This window comes from Myxocyprinus asiaticus, chromosome 9 (assembly GCF_019703515.2).
Source record: "Myxocyprinus asiaticus isolate MX2 ecotype Aquarium Trade chromosome 9, UBuf_Myxa_2, whole genome shotgun sequence".
Lineage (NCBI taxonomy): Eukaryota > Metazoa > Chordata > Actinopteri > Cypriniformes > Catostomidae > Myxocyprinus > Myxocyprinus asiaticus.
The window spans coordinates 17,354,213-17,370,540 of NC_059352.1; the positions used below are offsets into that span (position 1 = coordinate 17,354,213).

Genomic DNA, 16,328 nt, shown 5'->3' on the forward strand with positions numbered 1-16,328 from the left:
TTTCAAACTGAATGACTTGTTAGTTTCTTTTGGATATTGGGCCAGGCAATCCTAACCCTAACCCTAGCATATTCAGAAGAACCATAGTATTACTATCTTGGTACCATCATTGTGCCAAGGTTGTCACATGACTGCTGTAAAGTCCTAAATATTAATAACAGAATATAGTAAAACAACTTTACATTAGTATGAAAGGAAATGAAGTTAAATTACTATACAAAGTGTCATTTGAATAAAGAGGATGATGAGGTCAGAGTGAAAGCAGCAGAGAGGAAAGGATGAGAGAAAGAGTAGTGATGAGGCAAGAAAATGATTAGCACTGTGAAGCACTGTGGTGTTAGAAGAGTAATACCAAGGTACTGAATGATTATTATATTCATATTTCATGATACAGTATGTTCATGGTACTCCAAGGTACTTAAAAAAAAAAAAAAATATCATTGTTTTACCATAGCACGTCAAAAACATGGCATCACCATGTGCCATGTCTCAAAAACATTGTAATACGTACCATGGTACTTTTTTGTGAGAAAGATAACAGTATAAGCTATTTGTGATAAAGGAAATAATGGAAAATTAGAAAATGTATATAATAAAATAAAATGCTTAAATACTATAAAAGCAAAGAATATGTATATATAGGTACAACAGAGTGCCCTTTTTTTTATCCTTTAGCTCCTGCTGAGGTCTCTGCAAGCCACACTGAACAGAGATGAGCATTAAGATTTGGCAAACAGGCACAGCAAATGTATGTGAAATTCCACTATTTTCCACTAGGTATCACTAACATCTTAAACATTACAAAACAGTTTGTTTTAGTTTTAAATTTAATGCAGTTTTAAAAAGAATACTTCGAGCACTGGACATTTAAAGCAAACATACTTCTTTTCAACGGTCAACTTTATTGTATAAAAACAATAGATTTTCTCTGTAATTTGTTCATATAAGAAAACTGCTTCACAGTCATGAAATGCATACTTTAACACATTTTTTTTGTTCCTGTAAACACTGAAGAGCTTGGTAGTTTTTTGCTCTAAGTATATCTTTAACACTGTGAATTATATCAGAAACAGCATACACAACAACATTACACTCTTAAAACACACATGGAGACAGGACCCTTGGAACAACCACATCTAATTCAACAAAACACCAGAAAATCTATTAATACTCATTGTTAAAAAATGCTTTGGAAATGTTTTACATAGTGCATATTAACTGCTGTGATCTCTAGTGTGTCTAAACCATTTTTTTTTCCTGATTCGAAATAAGTGGCTACATTTATGCAAAAGAGAGAGAGATGATTCAAGATTAGATTACCTGCAAAACCACAAACAACACATAAATGCAGCGATCAATATTACAAATCTATAAAAGACAGAAAGACACAAAGAAAAATAAAAAAATCTGAAAACATTGTGTGGCTGTCTTAAGGCAACACTTAGTTGTAAGGACACTGTTTACTCAAGTCATCAGATTGTCTTTCATGCCTAGAGCAAAGTCTAGACAGATTTCATATTACAACATCCAGGCACTCAGAACAGGATTGCGGCAGGCAGTTTGGGGAACTCTAGTTCATGTGATGCCATCCTGCATCCCAAGTTGCAAGGTGCGACTTAACAACATGTTTTAGTCAGAGGTGATGTTTTGGATCATGGTCTCCTGGACAATGCCAGAGAGAAGTGTTAGGTCCTTGTACTGGATCCAGTCCTGCTCTCTCACTGCCCAGACGGTGCCCTCCGGCTACAACATAGTATTCACACAACATTACAAGAATGTTAAAGAGTAGTATAACATCATAAGAGTCATTGAACATGATTAATTTAATCATAATGATGAACAATTAAGTTATTCATAAAAGCACAAAAGTAGTCCATACAAATGAAGTTTCAGTCATTTTTCATTCACGTATTTCTATGTATATTTTGGGATGTTGCATAAAAAGTCTTGATGTAAACACGAAGTTGTGAATAAAATCTCCAAAATGCGCATAAAAAAACCTCATATGCTTGGTGGATAATTTGTTTTTATAACAAGAGATGCGTATAAACTATAATGAAAACACATTTACCAAATAAACTATAGAACTTACACCTGGAGTTTTTAAAGGCTTAGACAGTGATCCCCATTCTGACCAAATTTATGAGACGGACCCCTTCCCCTTAAGTTCCAAAAAAAAAAAAAAAAAAAAAAAAAAAAAAAAAAAAGAGGAGGAGGAAGAAGAACTTTTCTGATTTAATTATAGCTAATGATCAAGTAAATAATAAATGTGATACAATAAATCTAAAAATACACTTAGTTTTAATAAAACCCAACAGAACCCAACCACAGAACAGAACAGAACCAGTGTCCCTAATAAAGTGTAAAGTGACTTTATATCTCACCTTATCTTCTTCATCAGCATATGTAAGGATCATGTCTCCTTTTTCAAACAGCAAAAGCACACCTTCATCCAAGTCTTGACTCTCTAGAGCCACTGCCTGTAAAAAAAATAAAATGCTTACCCAGATAAATACAAATCAATGACTACATGACAGTGTCATAACCCTTTCGGTAAGTGTCACTGTACCTTGTAGAGGAAACCGGGAGGATATTCATACTCCGCCCTTTGGCTTTTGATGACTTCCTTTGCTTCCTCCAACTCACTACCTCCTGTCATATTTTCATCCTTCTCTCCCTCAGCCTTCTTGGAGGTGCTGGGTCGGCGAGGAGTGGGGACAGGAACAGTCTGGTCTTCATCGCCCGATAAGGGCTTAGAATCATTGTCGAAATCTGTAGATGCACGCTGGGTGTCTTCTGATAAATGAGTTTCTTCAGATGAAGCTACAGATTTACTCTCATCCTCTTCAGCCTGCTGAGTGGATGCCAAACTTTGAATCAAGTGTTCCTGGCCATTTGTTTGTACTGACTCACCAGTGCTAGTTTTTGATTCAGTTTCAGTGGCTCCCTCAGATTTAACCCCTTCACCCTCTGAGCAAAAAGACTGACGTTTGGGTGTGTTGGGTTCACTGTCAAAAGAGTTGGATTCAGAGTCTGATATTTCAGATGATGCACTTCCTGTACTCTTTGAGGGAGTGTCTGAGCGTGTGTCTTTGTGTGTGAGAGTGTCAGGCATGCTGAGCTTGCTCATGGCAGGATGATCAGGAGGGAAGGCAGTGTTACACGGGATAGGAGCGGAGATAGTAACAGATTTTCTCTTCTTAGATTTAGTGCTAGTCACAGGGGAAGAAAAACAAGGCACATAAAAGACAATAAAGACCACTAAGGTATATTTGGCACTCTGGAAATATTTTTATTTGGCCAATAATAGGAAATTTCCAATAATTAAAAATGTATTTGTCTTCCTGCTGATAAGGATTGTATAATAAATAAATTTAAAAAACATGTAGAATAGATGTTAATATAGATTTTACCTGTTAAGGCCTTTGACAATGAAGGGTTTGGTTGAGTGCTGATCCTCAAGCTTCTTCATCATATTATAAATGTCATGATTCAACTGAAAAATGAAACTGAATTCCATCATTCTGCTACATTCAACTCTCATCTGCTCATTGTTTTTATTTTTATTTTTTATCATAGTCTCACTTATACATGTATTAATTTTGAAAATCACATAGGGACTGAAAAAAAAAAACAACTGAAATTAAAATATAAAATCAAGACAACAGTGTTAATCAAAGGGAAATGTTGTGAGTTATGGAGGTCCAGTTATTAAAGTTTTAGTTCACCCAAAAATGAAAATGATCTCATTTACTCACCCTCATGCCATCTAAGATGTGTATGACTTTATTTCTTCTGCAAACACAAACGAAGATTTTTGGAAGAATATCTCAGCTCTGCAGGTCCACACAATGCAAGTGAATGGTGATCAGGCTTTTGAAGCTCCAAAAAGCAGATAAAGTCAGCATAAACATAGTCCCGTAGTTTAATCAATGTCTTCTAAAGTGGTACTGTTGGTTTTGGGTGAGAACAGATAAAAAGAACTTATTTTTCACAGAACATCTTGACAGCAGTCTCCTTGGCAAACATGATTTCAAGCTCGATTTCACCTACTATAGCGCCATCTAGCGCTCTGCACATGCTTCAAGCACTAGGAAGTGTAATCGAGCTTGAAATCATGAACATGCCTAAAGACTGCAATGGCAAGATGTACAGTGAAATAGGAGTTATATGTTGGTCTGTTCTCACCCAAAACCATCTGAACTACTTCAGAAGACATTGGAGTTATATGGATTATTTTTATGCTGACTTTATCTCCTTTTTGGAGCTTCAAAGTCCTGGTCACCATTCACTTGCATTGTATGGAAATACAGAGCTGAGATATTCTTCTAAATATCTTTGTTTGTGTTTAGCAAAAATAAGAAAGGGATGGCATGAGGGTCAGTAAATGATGAGAGAATTTTCATTTTTGGGTGAACTATCCCCTTTAAGCTAAAGGAACATTCAAGGTTAAAAACTATTTAAGCTCTATTGACAGCATCTGTGGCAAGCCGTTTATTACAAAAAACAAAAAAATATATTAACTTGCAACTCAGTTTGTAAAAACAAACAGAAATGTGTGTTGACAGTTATGCACTAACATCCGTTTGCCCCATAGTCTTCCATTATACACGCATAACTTTAAGATTAAGTGTGTAACCTTTTCAGTGCTCAAATACTTTCTCATGTCCCAACTTATTATGCAGTAACAACTATAAGCAAACCACTTGTAGGTTGTAAATACTGTCTCTCTTTGGCGCTATAAAAATTGCTCTGTTTGTTTTGAGCGATCTGTCCTGCTCCAAAATGCCACATTGGCTCGACCTTGAGTTTGGGCCGGGACAGTCTGATTGTTAGATCAAGGGCAAACCAGGGGAGTGTTTGAAAAACAATGTTTATTTTTGCAATTCTGTTACACACTTCAGCTTAACATTATTTTGGTAATCAAAAGCATGCCAAAAATGCTCAACTTTTCTATTGAGATCATTAGAGCGAACTTGTAATCACCATTTACCCAAGAATATTCCTTTAAATACAATCTGTACAGTTTGCAATTGTTAAAACACTTTCAGTTCAACCCATTTCAAAGCATCATATACTGTATAAGGGCTTTACAGTTAAAGTACTTATTGTTTGTTGTTGTAGTAGAAACATTTTGAGATTTGAGAGAAACAATGTACAATTATTCATAATTCACACAAAGCAAGAAAACATCTCATTCCTACCACGCTCATTTCCTTGTAGAAGATGTCCCGCAGGTTTGAGATGTTCTGGAACATGGTGACATAGCAGCTGATACGGCTGAAAGCAGGAAGAGTTTGTAGCCATATTAAGAAACTGGCTAAAAGTATTTAGTCCAATGTTTTATCTTTGCTAAAAAAGCTGTACCAACCTTTGATAGAGAACAGGTAGCTCCTCTCTCAGTTCTTTGTTTATGTCTTCAAATACCTCCTGGGCTTTATTGAACTCCTCCTCTGCCTGACAGGAGATCAGCACCAACAGTCATGGTCATATTATTTAGTTAACTTTATCTTTGAACTATAAACTACTGATATTACCAGTCAAGTGTGTAATTTCTGCAGCACCAATTGAAATTGCAAAAATAATGACTATTTTCAAACTGGTTTTCCAAACACTCCTCCCACTCGCCATTGTTTGGTAAACACGCATTGGTGTTGGGGTACATTGTGGTTCCCACCCCAAAGTCACACCATTAGTTGAGCGAATGGTGCTATCTTGGGTCACACAGACAAACACAGTTCAATCTTAGTCAACATTCAAATGGCTTACTTAAAGTTGTCTCTGCACATTAAGCTGTGATAGGAAAAAGTATTTTAACATCGAAAAAATTACACACTTCTCCTTTATCTCCATTTCTAAAGCTATGGCATTTTTTAATTCTGAAATTATTCACCTTGGTTACTTTTATCTCATCTCTCTTCTTGGAACTCTGTAGCGCCTCCAGATGATGTCGAGCTGAATCATAGTCCACCAGCTTCCTTCCTCGTTTAGACACTCTTTCCTGCAAGAACACAGTATACTTAGACTTTTAAAGCAATAGTTAAATTTCACTGATGCCCATTGTATAAAGGTGTATGGAATTGTTCCTGGCAGGCAGCAAAGGCCCTAACCCTGCCACCAAACCTAATCCTAACCATATAGCCTGTAAGGCTGAGTAGCTTGGCAGGAACAACTCTGGGCACCTTTCTTCCATCATGCGTATGCCCTATGGGAACAGGAAGTTAGGCCTTTTTTAAAAAGCCAAGAGCCTTTAATTTATGTCACAGTCCAGCAAAACCATCATAAGGTACATGCTATTGCTAGTTGGAGCCAGGTGGTATTAGGGAGAAGGATATAGCTGCAGGCAGAGCTTCAAAATGGGGTGGAAGTTCCAAACCACCATCAAAGATATAGGGAGCCCCTAATCTATGTGTGTGGAAGTGACGCCCCCTTTTAGAGTTGGCGCAACCCCCTTTTGGAGTAATCACACCCCCTTCTGGAGTAACCCCGCCCACCCTGCAGCTATTCTTACTTGGTATTATGGAGAGGAGACATTCTCATTCTAGAATGCAATTGATTGGACATGGAACCTGTTAAACAATAGATATAGCTATATAGCTAGAAAGTGAAAGAATTAACTTGGCAGTGCATGGGTGTGTTCTGTGATTGCTCTAATGTACGAACCTTGACATCTTGGAACTGTCCAGTATAATTCTCCATTGTTCGAACAACTTGATCACTCAGCTTCTCCTCATAGTCATTCCACAGGAGATCCTCACTCTGTAATATAAACCCAGAGAGATGAAGAAGATGGGTAAAGGAAATAAAAAAAATTTTCAAGCATAATTATGAAACATTCAGTAAAAGGTCTGATTTACCTCCAAAATGACAGGCAGGTCTTCTACACCATGCCAGTCAGATTCATAGATATCTTTGAGAGTCAAGGATAGGCGTTTAGATGACTCATGCATCACTGAGAAGAAAAGAGTGTAAATGGTGACAAGTGTATTCTTTTGAAAATCATACACAATTTTGAAGTGGTCTCAGCAGTCTATGCCTAATCCCAACAAGCTGCAACAAGTAACAGAGGTGTGACTGAATTTACAAGAAACTACGAAATCCTCCCACGAGTATACTGGTAAGACCCACTGTAGCAAAATTGCAACACTTGTTTAAAGCAATTAAATCATTTTTGACTAAATGTGTGTTCAAACCAAAGTCTTTTTAGCAAGTCAGTGCACTTGGCGTCATCTTTGGAATGCTCCCAGGCAGCTATTTTTCTATGTAAACAAGTGGCATACAAGTGCAGCTCCTATCTACTTGAATGGGGAAATCAGCAGTAAATCTAACAACACTGGTATCATAACTTGTGCTTCTTTACCTCAGATTACACAAAAAAAAAAAAAAATCCTGGCTTGTATAGCTAATGCACATGCTCATTCTTGGGGTGATTGACAGGCAATGTCTTTATCTAAAATATGATTGGCTCATTTACCTGTAAGGCAGGACTTCCTTTCTATATTCATTAACCGTACATCCATTGACAGTTGGGAGTTCCAATTTCTCCCATTCATTTTAATAGAAGTGACCCGTCTCTGCTAAATAGTCTCTGGTTAAAACTACATACACTTTTGAGCCAAAACATTATGACCACCTGCCTAATATGCTGTTGATCCTCCGTGTGCCACCAAAACAGCACAGACTCGCAGAGGCATGGACTCTACAAGACCCCTGAAGATGTCCTGTGGTATCTGACACCAAGACATTAGCAGCAGATCCTTCAAGTCCTGTAAAATGCAAGGTGGATCCGCCGTGAATCAGACTTAATGGTCCAGCACATCCCAAAGATGCTCAATCGGATTGAGATCTGTGGAATTTGGAGGCCAGGGCAACACCTTGAGCTCTTCATCATGCTCCTCAAACCATTCACAGCCAATGCGTGCAGTGTGGCAGGGCGCATTATCCTGCTGAAAGAGGCCACTGCCATCAGGGAATACTATTGCCATAAAGGGGTGTACCTGGTCAGCAACAATGTTTAGGTAGGTGGCATGTATCAAATGGATGTCCACATGAATGGCCGGACACAGGGTTTCCCAGCAGAACATTGCCCAGAGCATCACACTCCCTCCACCGGCTTGTCATCTTCCCACAGTGCATCCTTGTGCCATCACTTACCCAGGTAAACAGCACACATGTCCGCGGCTGTCCACATGATATAAAAGAAAACAGGACTCATTGGACCAGAAGACCTTCTTCCACTGCTCCAAGGTCTAGTTCTGACGCTCGCACGCCCATCGTAGGTGCTTTCAATGGTGGACAGGGGTCATCACGGTCACTCTGACAGGTCGGTGGCTATGCAGCCCCATACACAGCAGGGTGTGATGCACTGTTGTGATACATTCCTCCCGTAACCATCATTAAAATTTTCTGTGACTTGTGCCACAGTCGACCTTCTGTCGGTTCGGTCCAGACGGGATAGCAATCTTTGCCCTAGCGCATCGATGAGCCTTGGGCGCCCAATAACCTGTTGCCGGTTTGTGGTTTTGTCACTCCTTGGACCACTGTCGGTAGCTACTCACCACTGCTGACAGGCAGCACCCCACAAGCCGTGCCATTTCAGAGATGCTCTGATGCAGTTGTTTCGCCCTTATCAAAGTCGATCAGGTCTTTACTCCTGCCCATATCTCCTGTATTTAACACATTGACTATGAGAACTGATTGTTCGCTTACCATCTAATCTACCCAGACCTTCACATGTGGCCATGTTAGGAGATGATCACTGTTATTTGCTTCACCTGTGAGCAGACATAATATTTTGGCTCATCAGTGTATAAGCTCCACAGCTCACACTTTGAATTGTATAATAGCAACAATTTTGACATGGTCACATGTTCACTGCTTAAGAAACCATTGCTCTTTGAGACAAACATTCAAAGCATTTTTAATGATAGATATAAAAAACATTTAAATTAAAACATTTTCATACAAAATATGCATATATATATATATATATCATGATTTTAATAACCAGTGGATTCCTAAAAACGCTTTTAAGGGAGAAAATGATACATTATGAAATACCAATGCTTAAGTCTGAGGAAACCAACTTTTGTCCTTTTTAAATCAAAGCCATGCATGTGGTCTAAGCAAAACTAACGTCTCATTTCTTCCTCAAACTCAGTCCCCTCTTCATATCAGTCTCCTCTAAATCTTTTTTTTCTTCTTTTCTCCCCAATTTGGAATGCTCAATTCCCAATGCGCTCAAAGTGCTCGTGGTGGCGTAGTGACTTGCCTCAATCTGGGTGCGGAGGATGAATCTCAGTTGCCTCCGCGTCTGAGACTGTCAATCCACATATCTTATCACGTGGCTTGTTAAGCGCATTACCGCGGAAACATAGCATGTGTGGATGCTTCACGCTATTCTCCGCATCCACACACAACTCACCACGCACCCCACCAAGAGCGAGAACCACATTATAGCAACCCCATGTGACTCTACCCTCCCTAGCAACCAGGCCAATTTGGTTGCTTTGGAGACTTGGCTGGAGTCACTCACGCCCTGGATTCGAACTCGCGACTTCAGGGGTGGTAGTCAGCGTCTTTACTCGCTGACCTACCCAGGCACCCCTCTAAAACTTCTTAAGAGGGAAGACTGACTATTCTTGTAGACATTTACACCATAAGCATTTTCAGTTCCATTGAGAACAAACATTCACTTCCTCAAAAGCTGAATCAGAGAGACATGATTGAGACCATCTGTGTCATCCCATCTCTTCTCCTCATGATCAGAGCAACCCACCATCTCACTTTCACTCTCACCCCGAGGCCTACAGGCCAACCACATTGAAGGAGTGAAAAAGAAAAAAAACTCACTTTCATCCTGATATCTGAGAACTTGAGGTAATTATGAACTGCACCTTGATCTAAATTACATCTTAAATCTTTTCTAATAATATATATATATATATATATATATATATATATATATATACACACACACATTTTATACACAGTTGAAGTCAGAAGTTTACATACACCTTAGCAAAATAAATTTAAACTCAGTTTTTCACAATTCCTAACAAATCTGTCTTAGGTCAGTTAGGATCACTACTTTATTTGAAGAATGTGAAATGTCAGAATAATAGTAGAGAGAATTATTTATTTCAGCTTTTATTCCTTTCATTACATTCCCAGTGGGACAGAAGTTTACATACACTTTGTTAGTATTTGGTAGCATTGCCTTTAAATTGTTTAACTTGGGTCAAATGTTTTGGGTAGCCTTCCACAAGCTTCTCACAATAAGCTGCTGGAATTCTGGCCCATTCCTCCAGACAGAACTGGTGTTACTGAGTCAGGTTTGTAGGCCTTCTTGCTCGCATACGCTTTTTCAGTTCTGCCCACAAACTTTCTGTCGGATTGGGGTCAGGGCTTTGTGATGGCCACTCCAATACCTTGACTTTGTTGTTCTTAAGCTATTTTGTTACAATTTTGGAGGTATGCTTGGGGTCATTGTCCATTTGAAAGACCCATTTGTGACCGAGCTTTGACTTCCTGGCTGATGCCTTAAGATGTTGCTTCAATATATCCACAAAATTTTCCTTCCTCATGATGCTGCCACCCCCATGCTTCACGGTTGGGATGGTGTTCTTCGGCTTGCAAGCCTCACCCTTTTTCCTCCAAACATAACTGTGGTGGTGGGGGCATGGTTGAGCACCGGCTTGTGAATGGAGAGCGAGATCAGGAGATGAGAACGGTAAGGATCATCACCTGGCAATGATTGTCTCTAACAGCTGTTTGTCATTGCAGTGAGAGTGGAGATGGGCTTTAAGAGTGAGCCGGACGCCAGTGAGGGCGAGAGAGCTGCCACGCACATACTGAGTCTGTGCTGTTGTGAAAACTGTGCTGAAAAGCGAGTTTGTGTTTGTAAAAATAAATTACCTGTCTCCCACTTCCTCCTTTTCATTACAGACCTTTTACAGTAACGATGGTCATTATGGCCAAACAATTAAATTTTTGTTTCATTAGACCAGAGGACATTTCTCTAAACAGTAAGATCATTGTCCCCATGTGCGCTTGCAAACTGTAGTCTTGCTTTTTATGGCGGTTCTGGAGCAGTGGCTTCTTCCTTGCCGAGCAGCCTTTCAGGTTATGTCAATATAGGACTTGTTTTACTGTGGATATAGATACTTGTCTACCTGTTTCCTCCAGTACCTTCACAAGGTCCTTTGCTGTTGTTCTGGAATTGATCTGCACTTTTTGCACCAAACTACGTTCATCTCTAGGAGACAGAATGCATTTCCTTCCTGAGCAGTATGATGGCTGCGTGGTCCCATCGTGTTTATACTTGCGTACTATTGTTTGTACAGATGAACGTGGTACCTTCAGGCATTTGGAAATTGCTCCTAAGGATGAACCAGACTTGTGGAGGTCCACAATTTTTTTCTGAGGAGCTGATTTCTTTTGATTTCCCCATGATGTCAAGCAAAGAGGCACTGAGTTTGAAGGTAGGCCTTAAAATACATCCACATGTACACCTCCAATTCACTACATCTCCTATCAGAAGCTAATTGGCTAATTGTCTAAAGGCTTGACATCATTTTCTGGAATTTTCCAAGCTGCTTAAAGGCACAGTTAACTTAGTGTATGTAAACGTCTGACCCACTGGAATTGTGATATAGTCAATTAAAAGTGAAACAATCTGTCTGTAAACAATTGTTGGAAACATTACTCATGTCATGCACAAAGCAGATGTACTAAAGGACTTGCCAAAAACTACAGTCTGCTAATATTAAATCTGTGGAGTGGTTAAAAAATGAGTTTTAATGACTTCATCCTAAGTGTACGTAAACTTCTGACTTCAACTGATACACTGGCGGCCAAAAGTTTGGAATAATGTACAGACTTTGCTGTTTCGGAAGGAAATTGGTACTTTAATTCACCAAAGTGGCATTCAACTGATCACAAAGTATAGTCAGGACATTACTGATGTAAAAAACAGCACCATTACTATTTGAAAAAAAAATATTTTTTAAACAAATCTAGACAGGCCCCATTTCAAGCAGCCATCACTCCAACACCTTATCCTTGAGTAATAATCTTATCCTTGCTAAACTGCTAATTTGGTGCTAGAAAATCACTTGCCATTACATCAAACAGTTTAAAGCTATTTGGTTCGTTAAATGAAGCTTAAGATTGTCTTTTTGTTTGTTTTTGAGTTTCCACTGCATGCAATACACTGGCATGTCTTAAGGTCAATATTAGGTCAAAAATGGCAAAAAAGAAATAGCTTTCTCTAGAAACTCGTCAGTCAATCATTGCTTTGAGGAATGAAGGCTATACAATGCTTGAAATTGCCAAAAAACAATGAAGATTTCATACAAAGGTGTACACTACAGACTTCAAAGACAAAGGACAACTGGCTCTAACAAGGACAGAAAGATGTGGAAGGCCAGATGTACAACTAAACAAGTGGATAAGTACATCAGAGTCTCTAGTTTGAGAAACAGATGCCTCACATTTCCTCAGCTGACAGCTTCATTGAATTCTACCAGCTCAACACCAGTTTCATGTACAATAGTAAAGAGAAGTCTCAGGGGTGCAGGCCTTATGGGAAGAATTGCAAAGAAAAAGACACTTTTGAAACAGAAAAACAAGAAGAAAAGGTTAGAGTGGGCAAAGAAACACAGACATAGGACAACAGATAATTGGAAGAGTGTTATGGATCTTAACCCCATTGAGCTTTTGTGGGATCAGCTAGACTGTAAGGTGCGTGAGAAGTGCCCGACAAGACAACCACATCTATGGCAAGTGCGACAGGAAGCGTGGGGTGAAATGTCACCCGAGTATCTGGACAAACTGACAGCCAGAATGCCAAGGATCTGCAAAGCTGTCATTGCTGCACGTGGAGGATTTTTTGATGAGAACTCTTTGAAGTAGTTTAAGAGGTTCTGAACATTTTTTTTCAAATTGTAATAGTAATTTTTCACGTTATTAATGTCCTGACTATACATTGTGATCAGTTGAATGCCACTTTGGTGAATAAAAGGACCGATTTCTTTCCATAAGAGCATAATCTGTACATTATTCCAAACTTTTGGCCACCAGTGTATATGTTTGCGTGCATACATATATATATATATATATATATATATATATATATATATATATATATATATATATATACACACACACACACACACACACACACACACATATATATATATATATATATATATATATATATATATATATACAGTATATACACCGATCAGCCACAACATTAAAACCACCTGTCTAAGATTGTGTAGGTCCCCCTCGTGCCACCAAAACAGCGCCAACCCACATCTCAGAATAGCATTCTGAGATGCTGTTCTTCTCACAACAATTGTACAGAGCGGTTATCTGAGTTACAGTAGACTTTGTCAGTTCGAACCAGTCTGGCCATTCTCTGTTGACCTCTCTCATCAACAAGGCGTTTCCATCCACAGAACTGACCCTCACTGGATGTTTTTTTGTTTTTAACACCATTCTGAGTAAAATCTAGAGACTGTTGTGTGTGAAAATCCCAGGAGATCAGCAGTTCCAGAAATACTCAAACCAGCCCATCTGGCACCAACATTCATCCATGCGATTATCTAATCATCCAACTGGGTGGCAGCAGTGCAGTGCATAAAATCATGCAGATATGGGTGAGGATATCCAGTTAATGTTCAAATCAACCATCAGTGATTTGGACTGTGGCATGATTGCTGGTGCCAGACCATATATATATATATATATATATATATATAACAAGTAGAATGAACAAACAGCTCTATAGGAATGACAGAATAAATCCAAATTCTTCAATTGATTCAAATAGTTAAATCAGAGAGACAAAATGCCTTATATACATTTCAACATTTTTATCAAAATGAATGACTAAATGATATAGTAGCTGATGGCTGCTCTTATCATGTAAGACAATACCTTTGACAGCATTGTAGTAAGCCTTAACATCCTTATAGAGCCTGGTGCCATCTGCCTGGTCAGAAAAAGAAAACAAACATTACATATCTAAATGGAAAAGGTTTATCAAGACTGTTGTTTATGTAAAGCTCATTGTTTATAAAAAGGTTTAAAAGGTTAGCTTTACAGCCAATGCCATTTTGAAACGTAGTAGAAATACTCTATGTTTCTTCTAACTTAATAGCCATCTCATCATATGGAAAATAGAAAACTTTCGGTATACGTAGAATTCTTAAAACAGAAAATATGTAGGTGATACGGGAAGCAGTTGCTTTACAGCTTTATTGCATACAGACTCTAAGCCAGAACACTGGGAGAGATGCATTCATGTCTGAGTTCCAATTAAACACTGTCTTAAGGTGGAGTTTCCTGTGATACTTTTGTCAAATTATGGTTATATCACTTTTCATACAAAACAACTCACACCAAGCACAGTTTCTTTAAAAAACAACAGTATCCTATAACTGAGCAGACACTCCAATAAATGCAGATTGTGACTTGCTTGTAAATCTGCTGTTAACCAATAGAAGATTTGAGGATGCACACTCTTCTTTAGTGTCTCTCACTTTTAGACACAATATTGAAGTACCTGCTGTTTGTTCAAGTTGGCAGAGTACTCTTCAAACTGCTCATCTTTTGTCTCCATTGTCTTCCCCAACTTTTGCAGGACCTAAAATAAAAACATCCATCCCAACAAGAACCATGGTCATTGATTTCAGTCAGACATGATATCAGAAGAGGATCAAGAGCTGTCACTGTATAGCCACTGAAACATGAGTCATCAGGCGGTTCCACATTTACACTCAAAACATTGCAATTTGTTTAATTGTTTTTTTTTTTAATTTTTTTATAAGGATGGTCAGAAATGCTCATGGGAGCTATCTAGGAACAATTAAATTAATAAATAAAAAATTCTGAAAACTGGTTGTAAATTAGGGGGTACATAATTTTAAATTGTTCTAAAAATAGTGCAATCTTGTGGAGGAGGTAAGAGGACAGAGCCTAGAAAGGAAGTGATTGAGGGCAGGAAGTGGCAAACTTTGTGTTATTCACCCAACTGCATTTAAAACTGCTCTACAACTCATACACAACCCTGACAGACAACAAAACTAAAGCAAAACCTTTGTACACCTTATTCTTTAGAACTTTAAATATGATGGATCAAAGACAAATATATTTAAACACCCAGGACAGCAAGACTTGAGAGACAAGGTCCTGAACTCATGTAACCCACCTACCTTCTCTTGAGCTCGGTTCATTGACTTCTGAAAGCGTTTGGCCAGGATGCCCGCTCCCGCGCCAATGTTGCCCCCAATATTGGCACCTAGTTTTCCCTCAGCCATCTTCACTTCTGATCAGCTGGCACACAGGCGTTTCTTCTCTCTTATGTCTCTGCGCTTCCTTCTATAAACTGACGGTTCCTGGGCGGAGTGAACAGACTGTGGGGGTGTAGGAGCAAAGCGTACTACAGTTAGTTTCCACTCCAAATTCACTTTATTGACGTTTGCGTATTAGTTTGAAGAAAAGAAAAAAAAAAAAAAAAAACTTATGGGAACCCACGTCAAGGCGGTTGACTGACTAACCAAGCAACATTCCTCCGTCACGCGCCCAAACGTGTTTGGTTTTCAGCTGATATTTTAACACCTTGTGACGGCAGCATCAACAAAGTCAACTAGCGGTACTACACCTGTGCCTTTCCTGTGGGCTTAACGTGAAATTGAACCACACGAAACAAAATGGCAGTAATGATGGCCGTTTACTACTCCAGTGACATTACGTTGGTTATGTCAAATTACAACGGTTTCTGTTGGACGCCAACCTGAAAAGAATACTTTGTTTAAAACTTTATTTTATTTGTAACATTAGCTGTACAACTAGGCTACTTATTTTAAAAACTGTTATTCGGTTTGTAACATAAAACTACACATTTAAGGACTTCCTATGCAAATTCCTTCAAACAACAGCTGATGTGAGAGATTATTTTGAATAACGCTCATGAAATGAGACTGAAATAAATGTCTTGAGAAGTAACAGCCCTAGGCTCTTTAAACAGCAATAAAGAAAGAAAAAAAGATGAAGAATTTGACCGCGGCCCTCATGTGTTAGCAAATCAGAAAACATGGAGGCGGCTCTCGGCCAATGGTGTGAGTTTGAGGATTAGGTTTAACCTTTTGCCCCGTTTGGTGATGAACAGCACTTTTAATTAATTCAGTTTCAATTGCCAAATTTTGGGTTAACACAATTTTTAACTAGCCACAAAGTAGGAAAAATATTTCGATAATTCCAGGTGAAAAATCAAAGTCAATCAGATGATCTCAAAATGAGCTTCAGGCTTGTGTTGT

General features: G+C 38.7%; 1 protein-coding gene across 1 annotated transcript; it reads right to left on the reverse strand.

The window, feature by feature from the left end:
• Positions 1-882: 882 nt before the first annotated feature.
• On the reverse strand, positions 883-15,410 carry LOC127446044 (bridging integrator 2-like). Its single transcript, XM_051706662.1, has 12 exons — positions 15,225-15,410; positions 14,576-14,656; positions 13,948-14,002; positions 6,858-6,952; positions 6,664-6,759; positions 5,894-6,001; positions 5,372-5,457; positions 5,205-5,280; positions 3,414-3,496; positions 2,570-3,212; positions 2,385-2,480; positions 883-1,743 (listed from the first exon to the last, which is right to left on the reverse strand). The coding sequence occupies exons 1-12, from the start codon at positions 15,327-15,329 to the stop codon at positions 1,630-1,632; spliced, it is 1,638 nt and encodes a 545-aa protein (XP_051562622.1). The 5' UTR covers positions 15,330-15,410; the 3' UTR covers positions 883-1,629.
• Positions 15,411-16,328: the final 918 nt, after the last annotated feature.

Bases quoted from the DNA above. Each gene is read 5' to 3' on its own strand.
- LOC127446044 (XM_051706662.1), bottom strand. From the start codon at position 15,329: ATGGCTGAGGGAAAACTAGGTGCCAATATTGGGGGCAACATTGGCGCG. The intron at 6,760-6,857 runs GTAAATCAGACC...TTTATATTACAG, and splicing joins ACCTGCCTGTCATTTTGGAG to AGTGAGGATCTCCTGTGGAA. The intron at 5,281-5,371 runs GTTGGTACAGCT...TCCTGCTTTCAG, and splicing joins CTACCTGTTCTCTATCAAAG to CCGTATCAGCTGCTATGTCA.